Source organism: Hemicordylus capensis, chromosome 4, assembly GCF_027244095.1.
Source record: "Hemicordylus capensis ecotype Gifberg chromosome 4, rHemCap1.1.pri, whole genome shotgun sequence".
Lineage (NCBI taxonomy): Eukaryota > Metazoa > Chordata > Lepidosauria > Squamata > Cordylidae > Hemicordylus > Hemicordylus capensis.
Window position 1 is genome coordinate 244,955,559 of NC_069660.1, and position 23,909 is coordinate 244,979,467.

Genomic DNA, 23,909 nt, shown 5'->3' on the forward strand with positions numbered 1-23,909 from the left:
TGTTAGACAAGGTATAGAGCATTGCAGAATGTATAATTAGGAACAGCTTTTACAATTTGCACTCCTATGCATGCTTACAGAGAGGTAAGTCACACTCTATTCAATAAATAAGAGTGTGTAGGATTTCAGCCTTGGATAAGTTTCTAAGTAGGCTTGCCACGTGGAATTTTTGTGAGGAAGCCTGAAATGTTTGTTGCTAATACAACAAACACCATCATACATTAATATTATTTTTGGATTTAATTTGTCCTCAATTAACTGTATTACTTTACAGGTCTTTAAAATTCGGCGATCTGGATCAAGTGGCAGAATAACTTTGAGCAACCGTCCATCATGAACGCATTTAATAAAGGCTGAAAGGAGTACAAGAAGGTATATATTTTCCATATTCTGCGTGCACTAGTATGACCATGCATTTATCGTAAATAACTCCATTTAAAAATGTAATATATTTCAACATGAATATTAAAACACTTGTGTAGGTATATGTCTCTGTGAAATTGTAAGCATATTACCATGATGTTATGGTTTATAACCATCCTGAGCCATTTTTTGAAGGGGGGTATATAAATCAAGCAAGCAAACAAACAAATAAATCTCATTCCTAGTCACTTGCATGCTTGGCAGAGCTAGTATTTGGATCCAGTTATTAATGTGTTAAAATAAACTTTTAGACCTTTGAAAATCTGAAGAAGAAAAATCAACAGCTTCCTTTTGTGGAAATGTCAAAATTGGCTTTTTTGGCTCATAGTCCAAAATTTTGCTTGATATTCCAAGATTGACTAGTTTATGTATAGGCAGGTGTGATAACTAAGACCAAGTGTAAACACTAGTCAGACCACAACAAAATTAATCATGACTAAGCATAAACTTTTTTTAAAAAAAGAAACAAGGTAGCCACTCATGTATGTCCCAATAAATTCAGTGGGTCTTAGTTGTGACTAATTTAGTTTGGATCCTGCTCATTGTCTATATTACCTAACTGTTCTACGTACCTTTTTATTTTAATATTTAAAAACAATTTAATGGGTTTAAAAGTTCTAACTGTGTTTTGCAATTTGAAAACAAAAGTGTTGGTTCAGTTGAGAAGTATGCAATGGTAGTGTCTTGAGTTTTGGAAAGAAGGCACATGCTGGGGGAATTTGCGGTGGGAGTGAGACTTTGAAACAGGATGACAGTTGTGGTTCCATTTCAGAAGTTCATGTACTTAGTTACAATCAGTCAGATGTGATTTATGTCAGAGAGTTGGGGTGTGTGTGTGTGTGTGTGTGTGTGTGTGTGTGTGTGTGTGTGTGAAATATATTTGTGCCATTCTGGTCAAAGTATAAAATCTATCATCATTAAAAGAAAATTGCTGTTAAAAATCTAAAGAGAACATTCAGAATATATTTTATTTCAGCATGGAGAGGACAAATCTCTTTCAGTGGGGGCAGTGACCTCTTCTCCTGCTCCTTGCTACGGGTCAGTTGAAGAAGCTTGACTTACTTTATGTGGAACATTGGATTCCGATTGTTTCTTGTTGTACTTAAATGCCCCAGTATTTCCAAGAGGCCAAAGATCTATTCCTGTTTTATGTCCTGTTTTATCCTTAGGGGCAGGAGGCCCAATAGTGCGTTCAGGCCCAATAGAACAAGAGGGTCATTGCCATAGTCCAGGTCCTAATTGTTGCTTCTTGGTTACCACACAGACAACAAACCAGCTTTCAGGAAGATTTTAGACGGGAACATCTGGAGCATAGCAGAAGTAGTAGGGGAGGAGAGTGCCTTGCATTTTGTTTCACCAGGTGCTAGGAGGAAGCAACATTAGCTTTTTTTGATATGGGAGGCAAGTTCTGTGGCCCCTGAAGTTAGGTTACAACAATTGAAAAGGTCAAAGGACAGCTGAGTGGGGTCAATGAGACACCATGGGGTGTATTTTGTTACTTAGTAAAAGGAGCAACATCCTAAAACCTTAAAGGGTTCTCTTCAAATCTGTGTTGTGAAAAGCTTTTATGAGTCTGATGGTGAAAAAATGCTGATTTATCTAAGGAATGCTTGCTTTTGTCTAAATTAAAGGATAATCCTTACCAAATGTTGGTTGTGATAGTGCAGTCAGTTTAGTGACTGGAAACCACAATTAGAGAATGAAGCACATGCGCTTTCACTTCCTAACGTTATAACTTCAGCAATTGGATCTGAAAAGAATCCCCCCCCCCCATTCTGCTAGTGATTAAGGACACTTGGCAGGTCAAATTAAGCACTTCAGTGTCAATTTATTTCAATGGGTCAATTGAGCATCCACTTACATATCTTCCATTGAAATTAATGGAACTTAAAACATTCTTAACTTTAGTTGATTTGTGTACCCTTGAGTAGATCTTGGTAGGGAAAAAAATAATTCTAAAAGGAAAATATTGTTTTCCTCAGAACACTGGTCCTCGGTCACCAGATAACAAACTTTTTGTGCTTCATCCATCAACCCACATCCAATAAGGCTGCAATGCACTTACCAATAGACAAGTGAGCGAGACCATTTGGCCATCAAGATTATTACTGTCTACACTATAATCAGAAATAGATCTTCTGTTTGTTCAGCTCAAAGGGAGAAAAAAATGCAGTTATTGTCGTCTTGCCAATTTCATCTTTTTCTTGTTATTGGTGCTTTTCACAAATATGAATAAGAATTTTAATAATAAATTCAGAAGCTCAGAGAAAAGAAAGAAAGAGGCACAGAGCTCCTCCTTTTCATAGGTAGGATGGAAAAAGAAGGCATGCTTAGACCATAAAACAATTTTGCTATTGCAAACAATCTGAGGCCTTTTAAAAAATACTCCATCCTGGGATAACTTTCTGAAGGGAGGGTTAGAAATATTTTAAATAAACATAATTTGCTCCATTATCTTGTAATCAGTTGCAATGGGAAAATACTAGCATTCAGAAAATAAGAACTTAGTGTTGTTAACTAGCATTTTCTAATGTTTTACTGGAAGAATTAAAAGATATATGTATTTTGTTTGTGTCATAAGCCATGGTTATCAAAAGAGCTAAATGTATATTCTTAATAATATTATAAAAATGGTTTGCAAAAAAGCTAAAGCTATAGCAGGGGTGGCCAACCTGAGCAATGTTGCCTGGGGATGATGGAAGTTGTAGTCCAACAATTGAAGTTGGTCATTGGCCACCCTGAGCTCTAGCATGTAAACCAGAAAACCCTGAGATATCTGTTATGGTATAGATTGAGTTTATCTCTGTTTTGCAAATGACGTTTTTGTGACATCCAAACTGAGGATAAGAATCCTGTGGAGGCGTAGTAAGGTTTGCCTAATAGAAACAATGGGGATTCATATTTTGGCTTGCATTTGGACTTTCTATACCACCCCCCCACCTCCCCATCATTTTTCCTTTCATTTTATTAGCTGAAACAAGTAGATAATATTGCAATGTTGAATTTAAAATATACTTCTCTTCCTATTCAGTTTCAGAATTTTTTGTTTTTTAAAAAAATTATTTCCCCAGCTCAGAATATAGTTTCCCCCCGCATTTCAGAGTTGGAGCATACTTCTGAGCCAGCCCACCTACAAGATGATTAGAGTTGTGCATGAACACATCCTGCTCCCCCTCCTGGCATGCCTTCTAATAATGGGGGGGTGGGGTGGTTTCCATCTGAACTGCCTCCTTACACATGATTGAATGAAAAGCTAAATTAATGTAGCATTTAAATCACATGTAAGGGATGATGATGATGATGATGATTATTATTATTAATTCAATTTCTATACCGCCTTCCAAAAATGGCTCAGGGTGGTTTACACAGAGAAATAACAAACAAATAACATGACAGTTCAGATGAACCATACTCCCATGCGATTAGAAGTAGGAGAGTGTTTGCTGGGAGTCAAAATGGGACATGCTGATGTTACCTGAGGGCCAACAATTTCCTCAGAACCACAAACCAGGCAAACAAGGATGATTGAAGGAAGCAAAATCACCGTTTATTGGTTCCAAGCCAAGCCAAGTCAAGTCAGCGCTGACGACGCCACTCAGTACCTCACGGTGAAACCTGAGAGACGTGCCTTGCTGCCTGGGTCACAAGTTTTTATAATTTGGCATTACTACATAATTAGGCGTCAACATTCAGCCACAAAGAGCCAATCAATACATTACATTCGTACATATGCTTGCATAGAGGCTGGACTTTGCGCTCTAAGTTTCTTTTTCACAGCAGAGATAATTAATTAATTAATAGAAGAAGCCTCCACATTCCTAGAACAATACAGTTACTATTCAAGGGAGTCTATCTCTCCCCGCTGTTCCGAACCCCCACTTCTTCTGCTCTGGGCGGATAGCCAACTTATCACTTTCTCTGGCCTGTACTTCTCCATCTCACAGAGGCACTGAATTTCAAACACACTTTCTACAAAGCAATTACAAAGCAGCTTTCTGAAAAGGTATTTTTCCATTCCACACTGATACACTTCCTTAATTTCACTGTAGGTGGGCTGGCTCAAATGTATCATCCAAATTGGGTCCTCCGATTATTGTGTTTAAGATAAATCTTGAAACCAACAGTGGATTTAGGCTAATCTAGATTAATCAATCTAGATTAGAGAACTGATCTAGATGCTCATACCTACATTTTTAAGTGGCACTCCTCTTTATTTTTAAAATCTTTTAGGTTTCTTTGGGTTGAAGAATGAATTTCTTTGACACACTAGAGGTCATACATTGCTCATGGATTATTTTTATCTTTGATTTAATATATGATGGATTCCCTCTGTATGTCTAGATATTCTTGACATTCTGTTTATTCTGCAGAAGAACTATTAATTGCATATATTAATTAAATATTATTTATATATATTTTAATCAATCAATTGATTGATTAAATTGTGTTTAGATTATTTGATCTGTTTCTAGACTATTTGTAAATCTTGCAGTAGGCATTGTGGTGTTCTGGTTAATCAGTTCCTTGATCCAGGCCAGCTCTTGAATGTTGCTTTAGTTACTATTTTAGTCCAGCCTAGACTGGAGGTGGGGCAGACAAACAACAAGCAGAAGGAGAATAGAAAGCAGTCTGCACTTGCCTTTCTGTAAACGGGACTGATTTCATTAAATATTCTACCTGGTCCTTGTTTGCCACAACTCTTTGCTCTGAATTCTAGAGGTATTATCTTCGAAAAGGCATTCCCTGCTTTATGACAGAGAAGGGGGAATGGTCATCTACTTGATCCCCCACCCCCAACCCCGCGATCATATCTGTGAGAGTATTCTATAGCTGCGTCCCTCACAAGTACAAAGAAATCTTATATAGATTTAACTAACAGTTTATTCAGAAACAACTCCATTTTATCCTCCTCCTCCTCCCTCACTTTTCCTTTCTGAATCCACCCCCACCCAGACACTCTCTACAGGATCCCCACTAGTATCTGTGGTTACAATAGTGTGCCTGTTGGTGTCCAAAGAAGTGAGATCAGGGTTTTCAGCAATGGCCAATTTTATAGTCTGAAAACTAGCCTTGCATGATGCATCCCAGGTAAATGCTACATTCTTTTTAAAAACAAGATGCAGTGGAGAAACTTTTGAGGCAAATTGTCTAACAAATTTAGAGTAATACCAAATAATAATTTGGTCCTAAAAATGACCGAAGTGCATCCTTGTTGTGTGGCTCTGGTGCTTCCCGAATAGCTTTCACCAAGTCTCTTTTAAGATGAATGCCACTCTGAATTATTGTGTGTCCCACGTACGTCACTGAATGTGTGCAAGATTGACATTTCGCTACAGAGATAGTAAGTCTGTGTTGTCAGAGTTTTTTTAAAGACTTCTGTTAGTTTAGCATCATGCTCCTCAATGGTTTTACCGTACACTAAAATGTCCTGAAAGTAAGTGATGCCATCCGTAGTCCAAAAATTGCATGCATCATTCTTTGAAATACTGAGGCTGCAGAGGCTTAATCTGAAGTGCAGTCTTTTGTATTGAAAAAGACCCTTTGGTTAATGAAGGCTGTGTATTTGTAAGAACTTTTGAGCAGAGGAATTGATGATAGGCTGAAGAAAAGCCCAGAGTTGTGTACACTGGAGCCTCTTTCGGAATAAGCAGCATTTCACTGATATTGGGTAATGGATGATAATCCTCTACCTTGTGGAAGTTCACATCCCTTAAATTTACACACATTCAAAGTGCACCATTTGATTTCAGCACAAGAACAATGGGAGAGACCCATTCTGATGCATCAACAGGTTCTCTGATCAGCATGCTGTAGTCTTAAGAGCTCATCCATAAGCAGTTGGCACAATGCTATGGGTACTTCCTCACTTTGTGTTGTACAGGTATTGCATTTGCCTTCATCTGAATTTTATGTTTGAAATGTATGGTAGTGCTAGGAGTATCAGCAAAAACATCAGAGAAACCAGCAATCATAGCAGCATATGGATGCTCCATCGTCTGTAATACAGCTTCCGTGCTATTTGGGTCTAACAAGATCCATAATGTTTCTGATGTTTCTAGCCCAATTATCAAGACTCCTTTTTGTGACACGTACACTTTCCCTTCTGCAATACATCCCTTGTGTTCCAGGACACCAGTGGTGGATCCATTGATGGCAATAGGGGTACCTCCATATCCCCAAGGGCGGATATCTGAAGGCTGCAAGTGCAGATCTTATGTAGTGAGGACTTTATTGTAAAGTAGATGGAAAATGATAGTGTATGGAGAACCAGAATCAGCCAGGATCTGCACTTCATGGCCATTAGGTTTGACTTGACAATGTGGAGAAGCGGGCTCTGATTCTTTCACACTTAAAACACTGTCAGGAAGTGGTTCATCTGCCTCATCCTCATCCTATGGTGACTCAATAATGGAGTGGACAGCAGACTTGCAAAGATTAGCAAAGTGTCCCCCTTTTTTTGCACTTGTTGCAAGTGACCTTCTGTAAAGGACAGTGAGCAAAATTGGCTTTCTTGGAAGAGTCTCCACATCGATAGCGTTAGTAGTTCCCATTTACCAACTACGGCTGGTACACCAGCTGCAACCCTGCTTGGAGAAGTCGAATCTGACCTCAGTCATTCATGCATTGGTAACATCCAGATTGGACTACTGGAATGCACTCTACATGGGGCTGCCCTGCCCTTGAAGACTGTTCAGAAGCTTCAGCTGGTTCAGAATGCCGCTGCAAGGATGATTGTGGGTGCAAGTCGTTTCATGAGTATCACACCCATCCTGCGGCAGCTTCATTGGTTACCGGTTCACTTCTGGGCTAGATTCAAGGTGCTGGTCTTGACCTTTAAAGCTCTACAAAGCTTGGGGCCAGGGTACCTGTTGGACTGCATTCGCCCATATGAATGTGCCAGGGCCCTCCGCTCATTTTTGCCACTAACAGAGATCTGGTTGGTGGGGACTAGAGACAGGGCCTTTTCAGTTGTGGCCCCTCAGCTTTAGAACACCCTCCCTGAAGAGCTTCGCCATGCTCCTTCCCTCAGTGTTTTTAAAAAACAACTTAAAACACACCTTTTAAAGGAGGCTTTTTGATGCTCCATTTTTTGTTATGTCTGGTAGGTTCTTTAGCTTTTCATGATTTTCAATTTTTAGCTTTTAAAATAACTTTTAATTTGAACCTAATAATGAGTGTGTTTTTACTTGACTTTTAATGTGTTTGTTAGTTTTGTTACTTTTATTGTGTCTTGTATCTATTTTATTGTTGTGAGCCCCTCTGAGCCAATCCCCTTTTAAAGTCATTTAATGACTCATCTAAAGTCATTAACTGATATTAATCTCATGTCAGTTAATTTCATTGTATGACCCCGGTTTCTAGAGTTTTGAGAAAAGAAATATTTCTCTTAGTCCAGTTTCTCCACACTTGCACACTATGCATAATTTTATAAACCTAAGTCTTCTAAGTCTCCCTTTGTTCCCTGTTTTCTGAATTAAAAAGGTCCTAAACATTGTAGTATTTCTGCATAGGGAAGGTGATCCAGCCCCCCCCCCAATAATTTTGGTTGCTCTTGTCTATTCCTTTTCCAGCTCTACTACACAAAAGGGCAACCTAGTTGATTGATTTAACCCCATATTATTTATTTTATTCTATTTATATACTGATCTGTCTTCTGTCTATCTATCTATCTATAGGTAGTGTACATAGACCAAGATACAATATGAAACAAAATACAAACAATTAAAACATTTTTACAGAATAAAAACAATTAAAACAATTTCTCGAGTAAAACAGTTTCACAAGATGAAAACAATTAACAGTTTAAAATGAATTTCAATTAAAAGCCTGAGAAAACAGATGTATCTTAAGGGTCTTTTTAAAAAGCAACCAGAGATGGTAAAGCTCTTATTCTGACAGAGAGTGCATTCTAAAGCCCTGCAGCAGCCACATAGAAGGCCTGGTCCCGAGTTGCTATCAGATGAACCGGTGGCAACTGTAACATGACCTCCACAGATGATCTTAATAGGCGACAGGGTTAATGAGAAAGAGGGCACTCTCTTACATACCCGGGACCAAATCAAATTAATAATAATAATAATATTAATAATAATTTAAAAATCTGTTCAGGGCTTTATAGGTAATATATACCTTTATAGCTAATATATACCTTTATAGGTAATTTGGGGGGTTATCAGTATGCTGAACAGAATCTGTAACTGAGACTGAATCCAGGTAAGATGGAGATACATATTTTGTGGGCTCAGAACTCAGGAGATAATTTTGGTCTACTGATTCTGGATGGGAGTTACACTTCCCCAAAAGGAACAGGTACTCAGTCTGGGGGTGCTTCTGGATCCTGACTTCTTCTTGCTGTCCCAGGTTGAGGTAGTGGCCAGATGTGCTTTTTCTCAACTTCTCCTGATAGTCCAGCTGTGTCTGTTTCTTGAGATAAACAACCTCAGAACGACGCATACATATGCTGGTAACCTCCAGACTTGACTACTGCAATGTACTCTCTGTGGGGCTGCCTTTGTACATAATCTGAAAACTGCAGTTGGTTCAGAATGCGGCAGCCAGGCTGGTCTCTAGTCATCTTGGAGAGACCATATTATTTCTATACTAAAAGAGCTATACTAACTGCCAGTAGATTTCCAGGCAAAATACAAGTTGCTGGTTATAACCTATGAAGCCCTAACAGCTTAAAGTAAAGTTGTGTCATCAAGTTGGTGTCGACTCCTGGCAACCACAGAATCATGTGGTTTTGTTTGGTAGAATACAGGAGGGGTTTACCATTGCCATCTCCCACACAGTATGAGATGATGCCTTTCAGCATCTTCCTATATCGCTCTTGCCCAATATAGTCTGGGAAACATACCAACAGGGATTTGAATGAGCAACCTCTTGCTCCCTAGGCAAGTTACTAGGCAAGTTACCTGCTGCACCATTAGGTGGCTTAAGTCCTGTGTGTTTAAGAGAGTGCCTTCTTCTCCATGAGTTTCACCTTCCCCTGAGATCATCCGGAGAGGTTCATCTGCAGTTGTCACCAGCCTTCTCTGTTGCTGCCCTAAAACTCTGGAATGCACTCCCTGCTTTAAAAAAAAAAAAAATCTCCCCATCTCTGACAATTTTTTAAAAGCCCCTAAAGACATATTTTTTCACCAAAGATGTTTAACTCTGTTGTGGTTTTAAATTGTTTTTAGGTTTTCATTTTTAATCTGTTTTATGTTGTTGTAAACTGCCCAGAGATTGAAGTTTGGGGCAGTCTACAAATTTGAAATATAAGCCCTCTCACAACCCTAGACAGCTCCACTGGACATGAACTTGTGGATGCAATGTGGACAGAAAAGAATTGTTTCTTTGCTGCACATATTGCCAGAGCATAGATCTTCAAATGTTTTTGGTGTTGCAACCTGTCGTATTCGAGTAGAGTATTTCTCCATATGTGCTCTAGTTGTCTACCTCACTGCTTCAGCTCCCATAATTTTTCTCAATACCATAGGGCTAATTATGAAGCAGGTTGAAGAGGAGCAATTGTGTCTACTGTTCTAGTGAGGTCACTATTCCAAGTTTGCATCAGAGCATTGACAGAATCACTGGCAGATCAAACTTGAAACCTTTCTGAGGTTTATTGGAATCCCGTTGGATCCAATAACCTTCTCGGGCGGACCAACCTAATGGATCTTTAATCCCTGCAGAAATGAGTTGTGCTTGCAAGTCCTACCTTAACCAGATGGTGGTCTGTCCATGACAATGGGGAAATTGTCCCCACACATGCTACACCACCCTGATCAGTAAAAGACTACATCAAGCATGTGACCAGCAGCATGCATTGATCCGGAGACCAGTTGGGATAGGCCTGTGGTTGTCATGGTTGCTATGAAGTCCTGAGCTGCTCCTGACAGACAAACCATTCCCATAGCAAACACTGAAGTCCCCACCACCCAATATCGACATATATCAATATGGATGACTTCACTGTCAGCCCTGCAACCAGGTCCGTCAGCTCAGTTAAGGACTCTATTGAACAGCAGGGTGATCTGTAAGCCAACAGTAATCCCAGTCTATCCTTGGTCCCCAGGCTTATGTACAGACACTCAATACACATTAGACCAAAGGACTAGGATTAAAGAAGAATCATTTTATGTAGCCGCCTGCTGCCATCCTAACGGTCAGTCAGTACTGTATACCATGTGTGGGGACAATTTCCCCATTGTCATGGACAGACCACCATCTGGTTAAGTATCTTATAAGATGCTGGGGCTCCAGCCTGCTTTGGAAGCCACGAAGTTGAAGCTGCTTTCACGAGGAAACTTTGTTCCCTCAATCCCAGAATTGTGAGGGATTGTCTGTGCTATTTTATGGTGAGGGAAAGGCACTTTATCTATTCTCAGGTTACTTTGGAAGATCAGTGTTTCAGGACTGTTCCTGAGAAAAATGTGTTCTAAGGCCATGACCCATGATGATTTTGGCTTCTATTGTATCTTGCACAGAAGAGTTCCTTGGTGTGACTGGATGGAGTTCTTGGGTTGGTATATGTTCATATACTGTAGCTATGCATTTACCAAACCTCTGTTGATATTCTGATGTAGCATAGAGAAAAACAAGGCACTATGGGTGATTTTGACATTTCACCCTTCCTTCCTGATCTTCATTTACTCCTGATTGCTTTAGGAATAACAAATAAAGCTCATTTTATTATATACTACCACTTCATTTATTTATTTATTATTTATTTATTGTTGCATTTATATACCGCTTTTCATTAAAAGACAACCCCAAGGCGGTTTACAAAAGTTAAAACATACAATAAAAAGACAATAAAAATATTAAGCTAAAAAATATAAAAACAAACCAAATTTAAAATCTATAAAATACAAGCATAAAAACAATACAACAGGTAAAAACACACAGAAGCAGCAGTAAAAACGATTGTGTAAAAGCCTGGATAAAAAGCCAAGTTTTAACAAGCTTTCTAAAAGCCATGATGGAGTCCGAGGAGCGAATGGACACTGGGAGAGCATTCCAAAGTCTGGGAGCAGCAACAGAGAAGGCCCTGTCCCGAGTGCATGACAGCCGGGTCTCTCTCATTGTCGGCACCCGGAGCAGGGCCCCCTCAGATGTCCTCGTCAAGCAGGCAGAAACCCTTGAATGCCCGCCTTATACATATGTCATGGGGTGAGACAGATTTAAAATAGATGGTTTTAGTCATATGTGGAAAAACCACAGTAATGATAACTGACTATTATGTGCTTCAGAATCTGTCAGTAAAATGGCTTAAGAGTAGGGCTGCAGCATTCAGCAGCAAACCCATCCTGCTTCTACATCCTGAGTAATAGGTTTGTTATAGCAAAATTCGGATAGGGAGCCTGCACTGATGTGGTACATGTGTGTGAAGCTGCACGAAACCCCAGTATTTTCATTGTGATATATGTAATATGATATTTTGAAACCATTTAATTTAATGCATCATCTCTGTGGATTTGAGAAAAGTTAGTGGGATTTCGTACAGACAAGTTAAATGATTACATTATATAAGTAAGTAAATAAATAAGGAAAGAAAGACAGACAGACGGACAAATAATTGTCAAGCTAAGTTATATACAGAAGGTTAGCTCTTGAAAACCAGTGAGGACCAGGATAACAGTAAAATACAGGCTCACATTAGTAGCAAGCTGTTGCATTAATAGGCTTGATGCAGAGTAACATATGGTGCAGTTCTCATAAGTAGCTTGTCAGTCACCATGTTAATCTAAGGAGTATTATTTCCCCTTTCAGATTGCTCACCAATTCATTCAATTTGCTGGATTTGATTCTTGGAAGCATGTAAAGCAACGTGTCATCCTCTGACAGCTGTGTTTGGCAACTCAATCCTAAGTAGATTTATTTGAAAGAAATTTCCATTTATTTCAGGACTAATGTCCAAGTAACAATGCTCAAAATCATCGCATTGATTTCAAATTATGGGTTGAGTTTGTTCATCTTTCTGAATCTGAAATGTATCCTGGTAGAAAACCAAGAAAAACCTCTTGGTTAAATAGATTATAATAAACCACGTTGTTTTAAAAATGAACAAGATATTGAAGCCCTTCTCATGATCAGTAAGAAGGGCTACCCTCTCTTGAGAGGAGGAAGACCCAAAATTGCTTACTTCCCCACAGATGATTACAGGGACATTTCTGGCGAGCAACGTTGCAGACGAGTGACGGCTCTCCTGCGGGCCGCCCGTGCTGCGCTGAGCTGCTCTGGGGGTCAGCCTCAGGGAAGCGCCGCTGTGTGGTGCCCCACCCCCGGAGCCCCAATAATACATTATTGGGAACCCCCCCCGAGTGTGCCAGATCATGTCTGACACATGATCAAACAAGGATAAGAGAGTGCTCGCTCCCCTAATCTTGCTTAAGAGGGTGGCTATTTAGGCAGGCTTGCCACTGTGGAGCCACTGGGCTTGCCCTCGAGCCCGGTGGTTCTTATGAGCATGCAAAACTGGGCTGGGCTGCCTTAACATGGTTTTGCATGCTCATGAGAATAGCCTCATTAATTTCTAATGAAATACTTATATACTAGTATTTTTTAAAACAACAACCACCACCACCATATTTCAAATCAATATCATTTCCCAAAAACTATGAGCAACCTGCTCTTGGTTTCACAGTGCAAATGGAAGTTTTACATAGAAGTTCAGGTAGGAAGAAATGGCAAAACAGTGTAACAAGTCCAAATGGTATAATGAAAGGAAAAGATTTGCACAATTACTATATTCCTAATGCAGGGACTGTAACACTTCCCCCCCCCTTTAAAAATAATAATAATAATTCAGCAGAGCTTTTGACCTCCTAATGGAAATCCCAAATTAGTTTACAAAAGCAATGATAATGGCTGCCCTCCTGATTAAGGCAATATGCTGGAAAGATGCGCCTGTGCTGTGGAGAATATACAGAATGGGGCGGGGGTGTGTGTGATTTTTGTTGACTTCTGCTTCTCCCAGAATTGTTCTGAGCTCTCAAAATATATGGCACTTAGGGTCATGCAGCCCTGAGAGACATATTCTGGGAGGGTGCGGGCAGCCCTGGACTAACCATAAGGCAAAACAAGCACGTGCTTAGGGTATCAAGGGAAGGGGGGGCACCACAGAGTTTCCCACCTAGCTATCATGCCCTTAACTCTTTCACTGAACATAAGAACAGCCCTTCTGGATCAGGCCCAAGGCCCATCTAGTCCAGCATCCTGTTTCACACAGTGGCTCACCAGATGCTGCTTGGCAAGAGTTGAGGGCATGCCCTCTCTCCTGCTGTTACTCCCCTTCAACTGGAACTCAGAGGCATCCTGCATTTGAGGCTAGAGGTGGCCTACAGCCCTCCAACTAGTAGCCGTTGATAGACCTCTCCTCCATGAAGTTATCCAAACCCCTCTTAAAGCCATCCAGGTTGTTGGCTGTCACCACATCTCCTGGCAGAGAATTCCACAAGTGGATTGTGCATTGTGCGGAAAAGTACTTCTGTTTGTTGGTCCTAGATTTCCTGGCAATCAATTTCATGGGACAACCCCTGGTTGTAGTGTTATGTGAGAGGGAGAAGAATTTCTCTCTATCCACTTTCTCCACACCTTCCATGATTTTATAGACCTCTATCATTTCTCCCCGCAGTCATCTTTTTTCTAAACTAAATAGCCCCAGATGTTGTAGCCTTGCCTCATAAGAAAGGTGCTCTAGGCCCCTGATCATCTTGGTTGCCCTCTTCTGCACCTTTTCCAGTCCTACAATGTCCTTTTTTAGATGTGGTGACCAGAATTGTATGCAGTACTCCAGGTGTGGCCGTACCATCATTTTGTATACGGGCATTATAATATTAGCCGTTTTATTTTCAATCCCCTTCCTAATGATCCCTAGCATGGAATTGGCCTTTTTAACAGCTGCCGCACATTGAGGCAACATTTTCAACGAGCTGTCCACCACGACCCCAATATTCCTTTCCTGGTCAGTCACCAACAGCTCAGATTCGATCAGCATATACTTGAAATTGGAGTTTTTTGCCCCAGTGTGCATCACTTGACACTTGCCAATATTGAACCGAATTTGCCATTTTGACACCCACTCACCCAGTTTGGAGAGATCCTTTTGGAGCTCCTCACAACCCATTTTGGATTTCACTATCCAAAAGAGTTTGGTATCATCTGCAAATGTGGCCACTTGCTGCTTACCCCTGCTTCTAGATCATTTATGAATAAATTAAAAAGCACCGGTCCCAGTAGAGATCCCTGGGGGACCCCACTTCTTACTTCCCTCCATTGTGAAAACTCTCCATTCATCCCTACGCTCTGTTTCCTGTCTTTCAGCCAGTTAGCAATCCACACTTGTACTTGTCCCCTTATCCCATGACTGCTAAGTTTTCTAAGGAGTCTTTGATGAGGAACTTTGTCGAAAGCTTTTTCGAAGTCCAGGTATACTATGTCAACTGGATCACCTTGATCCACACACATGCTGACACTCTCAAAGAACTCCAAAAGGTTTGTGAGGCAAGATTTACCTTTGCAGAACCCATGCTGGTCCACTCCCAGCAGGGCCTGTTGTTCTATATGCTTTACAGTTTTTTCCTTGAGGATGCTTTCCATCAATCTGCCTAGAACAGACGTTAAGCTAACTGGCCTGTAATTTCCCGGATCGCCCCTGGATCCTTTTTTGAAAATCGATGTTACATTTGCTACTTTCCAGTCCTCCAGTACAGATCCTGATTGCAGGGATAAGTTATATATTTTGTCAAGGAGGTCGGCAATTTCACATTTGAGTTCTTTGAGGACTCTTGGATGGATGCCATCTGGCCCTGGTGATTTGCTAATTTTCACTTTTTCCAGACAGTGAACATCATCTCTTGTCACTTCTATCTGACTCAGTTCTTTTAGCCTCCATCCCTGAAAAGTCTGGTTCAGGAACAGGTATATGCTCTATATCCTCTGCTGTGAAGATGGATGCAAAGAACTCATTGAACTTCTCTGCAACCTCCATATCCTCCTTAATAATCCCTTCCACTCCCTCATTGTCTAATGGCCCAACAGCCTCCCTGGCAGGTTTCCTGCTTCTGATGTATTTAAAGAAGTTTTTATTATTCCCCTTGATACTTTTAGCTAAATGTTCCTCAAATTCTCTTTTTGCCTCCCTCACCTTGCATTTCTTTTGCCCCCTTGCATTTCACTGCCACACTCAACTTTAGTCGATTTTTTGTAATTGTTTTTATCTGCCATGTTCGACTTTACTCTGCATTGTTAAAAAAATGTTTTCTTTGGCTTGGTGAGTGACTAAAGTTTTGAGAAACTACTAAACTATGTATCTGAAGTAAAAAGTCATTGATTTGCAAAAAATTACTGTAAAGAACAGTACAAAATATTCACATAAAAGATGGTCTGTTATGATGTCTGACCTTGAAGATGAAATATTTTTCTCAATCATCCCTTCTGTTGCGGCTGTTTATATGAAATTATAGGCATTGGAACTGTTTTGTTTTACCTTCAAAAATCTAGAAGAATTTTTTTTTAAATTTAAATAATGATTAAGATATAAGTAAATAATTTGCTTGAGTCTTAATGTCTTGTCAGTTAAGCAATGGAGGGGGCCTAGAGGGGGCACCATTGTTGGGTTGTGCTTAGGGCATCAGTTGCCCTTAATCCGGCCCTGGGTGCGGGGCATTTCCGGAGGAAGCAGAGATCAATGTTGTGTCCTACCCTGTGTGCTCCTTGCTGTGGAGCTCTGTAAGTCTTCTGCAGTGCAGGTGTGTCTGCCTTGGTTAGGATGTCGGCAAATATTAACACTATAACCCATTGAAATATTCTGAGAGTAAATTTTCAGAATTTAAATCCAGAAATGTATACTAAAATGGGCCTGTTATTTGCTATCTGCCATTATCTCTAATTGGGAAGATCCACGAAGAACCCTTGTGTTTTACAGCTGCTTCCCTCATTGACACAAAATCTTAATTAAAGGTTTATTCAGAAACAACTCTGTTTTCTCCTTCTTTTTCTCCTTTTCCCTTTCTGGCTCCACCCCCCCCCCCCGCCATGCTACCTTATCCCCACGGGAAGAAACTTCTCAACAACCCTACATAAAAGACAGGAAACAGAGGGTAGGTATAAATGGAGAGTTTTCACAATGGAGGGAAGTAAAAAGTGGGGTCCCCCAGGGATCTCTACTGGGACCGGTGCTTTTTAATTTATTCATAAATGATCTAGAAGCAGGGGTAAGCAGCGAGGTGGCCACATTTGCAGATGATACCAAACTCTTTTGGGTAGTGAAATCCAAAATGGATTGTGAGGAGCTCCAAAAGGATCTCTCCAAACTGGGGGAGTGGGCGACAAAGTGGCAAATGTGGTTCAGTGTTGGCAAGTGTAAGGTGATGCACACTGGGACGAAAAACCCCAACTTCAAGTATATGCTGATGGGATCTGAGCTGTTGGTGACTGACCAGGAGAGGGATCTTGGGGTCGTGGTGGACAGCTCGTTGAAAATGTCGCCTCAATGTACAGCAGCTGTTAAAAAGGCCAATTCCATGCTAGGGATCATTAGGAAGGGGATTGAAAATAAAACGGCTAATATTTTAATGCCTTTATACAAAACTGTGGTGCGACCACACTTAGAGCACTGCGTACAATTCTGGTCACCCCATCTAAAAAAGGACATTGTAGGACTGCAAAATGTGCAGAAGAGGTCAAGCAAGATGATCAGGGGCCTAGAGCACCTTTCTTATGAGGCAAGAGTACAACACCTGGGGCTTTTTAGTTTAGAAAAAAGATGACTGTGGGGAGACTTGATAGAGGTCTATACAATTATGCATGGAGTGGAGAAAGTGGATAGAGAGAGATTCTTCTCCCTCTCACATAACACTACAACCAGGGGTCATCCCATGATACTGATTTCCAGGAAATCTAGGACCAACAAACGGAGATACTTTTTCATACAACGCATAATCCACTTGTGGAATTCTCTGCCAGGAGATGTGGTGACAGCCAACAACCTGGATGGCTTTAAGAGGGGTTTGGATAACTTCATGGAGGAGAGGTCTATCAACGGCTACTAGTTGGAGGGCTGTGGGCCGCCTCCAGCTTTGAAGGATGCCTCTGAGTTCCAGTTGAAGGGGAGTAACCGCAAGAGAGAGGGCATGCCCTCAACTCCTGTCTGTGGCTTCCTGCAGCATCTGGTGGGCCACTGTGTGAAACAGGATGCTGGACTAGATGGGCCTTGGGCCTGATCCAGCAGGGCTGTTCTTATGTTCTTATTATCAGATAGAACACAACACTTTGGGAAATGGCTGAATCAAATCAGCTGAACTAAGCAGCAGGTGAGTATTGGAGATAAATTCCATGGTCTAATGAAACATGATCAATTAATTACATTAATAGATTAATTGCACTTTCTTCATCTCCTGCCCCTTTCTTTTTTCTTTTTCCTTGTAGGGATTCCTGCCCCTTTCTTGTAGGGATTTTGGTGATTTAATTAATTGAATTGAACGAATAAATTTTTTTTAACCTCTTGTAGTTTGGTACTACTGCCTTTCAATGATATCACCTTCCAATAAGCATACTCACTTTGCAGCATGATTGCGGCTTTATGAAAGGTACTAATTGTAAATTCTGTTTTCTTTTCTTTGTGTGCTTCTTTCATTCATCTTTTTTAAAAAATGTGATTGACCGTTGCTCAATGTGGTCCAGTGTGCTGTTATTAAAGAAACCTTTACATAGAGAATGATTTCAGTGGTACTTCTTAAAACAATGTTTCTGAAATTATGAGGGAATCCTGGGGCTCCCAACACAAGATGCAAACAATTTTTCAAGCATTACTTCATAACTCACAATTGACATCAAATTTGTTCTCACAAGCTGTGATGATGGCTATTTTGTTGGATGACTTTAAAAGGATTATACAAATGCATGAAGCGTAAGTCCATAAAGGGTTATTAGTGTCAAAGTCAAAAATGAGCCTCCGTGTTAACAGGCAGTCTGCCCCTGAGAAACAGATACTGGGGACAAACAGTGATGGCTGGGGGTTACAGTTACAGTTTGTTTCTGGAATATCTTTGGTATATTTTCTAATATATACGGCTTCTCTGAGGGAGGGCAGGATGTATCCTTGCCATTAGGAGGCTATTATTAGACCTTACTTGAAACCTTCATTGGATCCCTCAGAGTTAGTCAAATATAGTCCTGTCACCAATCTTCCATGGTAGGGCAATTGAGAGGGTGGTGGCCTCTCAGCTCCAGGCAGTCATGAAGGAAACAGATTATCTAGAACAGGAGTCCCCAACCTGTGGCCCTCCAGATGTAAATTGTAGCTGGGGATGATGGGAGTTGTAGTTCAGCAACATCTGGAGGGCCACAGGTTGGGGACCCCTGATCTAGAACCATTTCAAATAGGCTTTCGGGCAGGCTATGGGTGTTGAGACTGCCTTGGTTGGCCTGTTGGATGATCTCCAGTTGGCTATTGGCAGAGAGGTAGTATGACTCTGCTGATCCATTTGGTTCTCTTGGTGGCTTTTGATACGATTGACCATGGTATCTTTCTGGGTTGTCTGAGGCAGATGAGATTGGGTGGCATTGTTTTACAGTGGTTCCGTTCCTACCTCTCAGGTAGATTCCAGATGGTATTGCTTGGAGATCAAGGGATTAACTTCATACTGTCTCTAATGCTTTTTAACAGCTACATGAAACTGCTGGGAGATATCATCAGGAGATTTGGAGCAGGGTGTTATGACACCCAGAACTATTTCTCCATATCAACTTCATCAGGAAATGGCATCAGTACGGCCCCTCCATACATCTTAGAAAAAATATTGGGGTATATTGGATATTTTGAATTAGCCCCCAAAACCGATGTAAAAATGGAATTCTTTATCATGGACATAATGCAGACTAAGCTCCAATGCGCAGGGAAAAACATTGGAGTGCTCCCTGATATCTTGCACAGACTTTGACAGAAATATGGCCAATATGTGAATGCACACCCACCCAACCCATGGTGAAGCAAAGTAAAGCTGCGATCTGGGAAAGACCCAGGTGGGTTTAGCATGCCACTCTGTCTCAGGCATGGCGACAATACTGGGATAATAACACAAGGCTGTAGTAAAGTTTATAACTGGATAATAATGTGAAACACTTCAAACATTTGACAGCACTACATGAATCCTTAACATTCTTAATTAGTGGTGGTGGTAGGCAGGAACTGTTACCCATTCTTGATCAGAATATGGGCTGCTTATGTACAGTTGTGAATACTGCATTGTTTAAGCTAGAAAATTCTGATTTGAACCAGAATAGAGGTTCAAAGACGCAGCTGAAGGAAGTCAAGCAGAGTGGAAGAAAGAAAAGGAATATTCTCAAATAATGACAAAAGCATGGAGATGGGGATAGAGGGGAAGATGAAGCCTTGGGAGCTCTCGGCTTCTCTCCCAGTGTTCAAGCTCTTATCCAAGTTGATTATTTTTAGGGAGTCTTCAGAAGTTGGGACAACCAAATCATTTTCCTGATATTTGTTTTTTACTGGGAATCTTTTTCTCAGAGACTTCTGTTGAAGGGCTTTTCTTGGGGTTGTTGTTGTTTTTTAGTTCCTGATCATGTTCAGTCCCTGAATGCATTTCCTTCTCCCCTCAAACAACAACTCACTGTCAGGTTTGTGTCACATCGGAGGGATGCAACACCGTCTTTTGCTTACAGATCCTACAGTGTAGGATCACAATGGGGACAGCTAAGTGGAATCCATAACTTGTTCTTCCCTGAACACATCCTTTGTTTAACCCCCATTTCATTGTCATTTCTGCTGTGTTCCAGTATAAATAGCAAGCCAGTCCAGTCTACCACAAATTCGCCAGCTGTGAGGGTTTCCAGGAATGGAACCTTCACAGTTGGCGAGGGATGACTGTAGGGTTTTCGCCATTTAATCTTGAATGTATGTGTGTATGTATGTTTGTGTAGTGGTTAGAGTGCTGGACTAGGACCAGGGAGACCCGAGTTCAAATCCCCATTCAGCCATGAGAGTTGCTGGGTGACTCTGGGCCAGTCACTTCTCTCTCAGCCTAACCTACTTCATAGGGTTGTTGTGAGGAGAAACTTAACTATGTACATCGCTCTGGGCTCCTTGGAGGAAGAGTGGAATATAAATTTAAATAATTATAATAATTTGTATATTGCCCTATACAAAAAAGTCTCTGGGTGGTTCACAGTCTAAAAACCATTAAAACATTAATGTGAATAAAACAGTTTAAAAATACAATAAAAACTCTAAAACCCAAAGTTTTAACAACTAATATTTATATACCGCTTTTCAACAAACATTTCCAAAGCGGTTTACATAGAGAAATAACAATAAAAATAAACAAGATGAATCCCTGTCCCCAAAGGGCTCACAAATCTAAAAAGAAACATAAGATAGACATCAGCAACAGTCACTGGCGGCACTGTGCTGAGGATGGATAGGGCCAGTTACTCTCCCCCTGCGATATAAAGAGAATCACCAAGTTTAAAAGGTGTCTGTGCCTCTTTGCCCAGTTAGCAGGGCAAAGTTTAAAACTATAAACTAAAAGCCTGACTAAACAGGTATGTTTTCAGGTCCTTTTATAAAAACACCCAGAGAAGCGGAAACACTAATTTCAATAGGGAGCACATTCCAGAGTCCTGGGTCAACTCTGGAAAAGGCCCAGTTTTGAGTCACTACCAACTGAGCCAGTGGCAACCACAACCGCATTTCCCCAGATGATCTTAATAGGTGGCACTGTTGATGAAGAAGAAGGCATTCTCTTAAATACCTCTGACCCAAACTTAGGGCTCTATAGGTAATGACCAGCTCTTTGTATTTCACCCAAAAACTTATTGCAGCCAGTGTATTTCTTTTAAAATGTGTGTAATATTGTCTCTTTGGGCAACCTTGGAGACCAACCTGGCTGTTGCATTCTGTACTAACTGCAGTTTCTGAACTATGTACAAAGTCAACCTAACATAGAGCGCATTGCAGTAGTCAAGCCTGGATGTTACCAGCATATGCACCACTGTTTTAAGGTTGTTTATCTCCAGAAATGGACGTAGCTGGCGAATCAGCCGAAGCTGATAGAAAGCACTCCTGGCCACTGCCTCAACCTGAGAAATCAGGGAGAGGTTTCTGTCCAGAAGTACTCCCAGACTATGTGTCCAGACTATGTATACAAGGTGGCCTTTGGACTTTGCTGAATGCTCCTCCACCTCTAGCTAAAAAGGCCTTGTTTTAAAGGAACACTGAGGTACAATAAGATATATTTGAGTATATCTCAATGACAGCGAAGACCTCCATTAGTTAAAAGCAGACTTTAAAAAAATTAAAGCAAACAAACAAGAACAGTGTTTTTCCAAGATGTTATATTAATGGCTTTCTTTGCCATTGCTAATAGTTCATCCTGTGAGTGTGCCCTGTGCAAATATCCATTCATAATCTTCCTGTTGGTAATGGGGGCATTTCTGTCGGCATAGCTAAAACTCTGAATTTCATCAGCCTTTTTCACTTGTTTTCCAGACCATGGGGAATTCGTATGCAGGGCAACTGAAATCTGCCCGCTTTGAAGAAGCCCTTCACAACTCTATAGAGGCCTCTCTAAGATGCAACAGTGCTGTTCCACGGCCCATTTTCTCCCAGCTCTATCTTGATCCTGACCAGCCTATTATTTCCCCGGAAGGTAACCAAGCAAGTATGGCATATTTCAGTAGCCTTTCTTATGTTACTTAAAATGATGTCATCGTTTTTTAAAAAGCTTTCAATAAGTATCTCTTTCCACTAGCATCCTCATGCAGGTACATTTTCTTTCTATAATGCACTGTAGATGTGAAACCAAAAGTGGAAGACCTGGACAAAGAACTGATGCATCGTTACACCCAGAATGGAAGCTTAGATTTTTCTACTAGCCAGACTGCTAATGAAGTGGAGGAAGATGAGGAAGATGAAGATATGTCTGATTCCAATAGTCCACCAATCCCGTACGCACAAAAACCTGCCCCAGAAGGGTCTTGCACTACTGATGGTTGGTTTAAGCCTTCCTTATCTAAAACTTAACATTAATTAGAATACGTTTTTTAAAAAGGAGAAATTAGAATGAAACTTTTGTTATCAAAAGTTTTGTTATCAAAACCTTTGATAACATTTCTGAATGTGTAAGACTGTGATTTTGTACTTGGTTATATGGCCATAACTTTGGATAAATTAGAATATTTATTTATTCATTCATTCAGCATATTTTTATACTGCCTGAAATTTACGTCTCTAGGTAGTGTACAAAGTTTAAAACAATATAAAAAGATCACAGATTAAAATCCACAATAAAAACAATTGCATAAAACAGATCTTTAAAACAAATTATTAAAATTAATTCTAATTAAAAGCCTGCGAAAACAGGTGAATCTTGAGGGTCTTGATGAAAACAGTGAAGGACATGCTCTTATTTCAGTGGGAAGCATATTTCAAAGCCTCAGGGCAGCTACAGAAAAAGCCCGGTCCTGGGTCACCAGCAGGTTTAGTAAGATTTATATGCAGTAAACTGAATTCAAGACTGCAAGTAAAAATCTTTTTGTAATTTAAGATTTGGAACCAGTGAGATTCTAGCCAACCTGGCACAGGGGTTTTCAGGACTTGTAGTGGGAGGGAAGTTTTAGGAGAAGGAAAAGGAAAAGGAAAAATGACGTGTTCTTGATTGCTTGAAATATTCTCCCTCTGTACTATAAACTTCTGAAGTGCTCAGGTTTAGGGGTGTGCATGGAACCGGCTGGTCTGGCTCAGTTCGAGTCCAAACCTGACCCGAACCAGACTGGGCCAGTTCAGTCCGGCACCCCCTCAACTAGGGGTGTTCACGGAACCGGCTGGCCAAGTCCGGTCCAGCCCCCATCGTAAACCCCACCCCGGTCCGGTCTGGGTCCAGACAGTTCACAGAATTTTTTTAAAAAACTATTAAATGAATATTTAAAGCTACCTTTAGCCCCTTCGCAGGGCTTCGGGGGGGGGGGTCCCCATGGGTTCCTTTACCCCCTGCAGGCCTCTGGAATAACCGCCACAGCCCAGGAATCTAATAATTTTTGGCCTCTGTAGTAAGTTGTGGTGGCCATTTTGACCACCACCACGCATGCGTAAATGGCTTCTGTGAGGCCTGGCATGGCCCACGGCCTCACAGAGGACATTTGCTCATGGGCATCCGCCATTTTGTTTTTTCCAAAATGGCCGCCGTGCATGCATAAATGACCCCTGTGAGGCCGTGGGTCATGCCAGGCCTCACAGAGGCCAATTATGCATGTGCAGTGGTGGCCAAAATGGCCACGGCCGCTTACTACAGAGGCCCGAACGGTCCAAAAATTATCAGATTATCAGGGCCGTGGTGGTTATTTCAGAGGCTGGCAGGGGGTAGGGGAACCTTCGTGGACACCCACTCACTGCCACAGCATATAGGAAGCCCTCCAAAGGGGCTAAAGGTACTTTGTATATTCATTCATATATATATATATATATATATATATATATATATATA

General features: G+C 40.9%; 1 protein-coding gene across 12 annotated transcripts in view; it reads left to right on the forward strand.

Annotated features, from left to right (window-relative positions):
* The window catches only part of GREB1L (GREB1 like retinoic acid receptor coactivator), a 270,059-nt gene that overhangs the window by 106,763 nt on the left and 139,387 nt on the right, over positions 1-23,909 (forward strand). For 6 of the 12 annotated variants that reach the window (XM_053243286.1, XM_053243284.1, XM_053243293.1 and 3 more), the window contains exons 2-4: positions 275-372; positions 21,917-22,088; positions 22,221-22,418. In XM_053243286.1, the coding sequence (XP_053099261.1) occupies positions 21,920-22,088; positions 22,221-22,418 (367 nt within the window). In that variant the 5' untranslated portion in view covers positions 275-372; positions 21,917-21,919. Of the gene's footprint in view, positions 1-274; positions 373-1,443; positions 1,462-21,916; positions 22,089-22,220; positions 22,419-23,909 lie in introns of those variants that run through there. The other 6 variants (XM_053243292.1, XM_053243291.1, XM_053243289.1 and 3 more) reach the window with 6 other exon arrangements.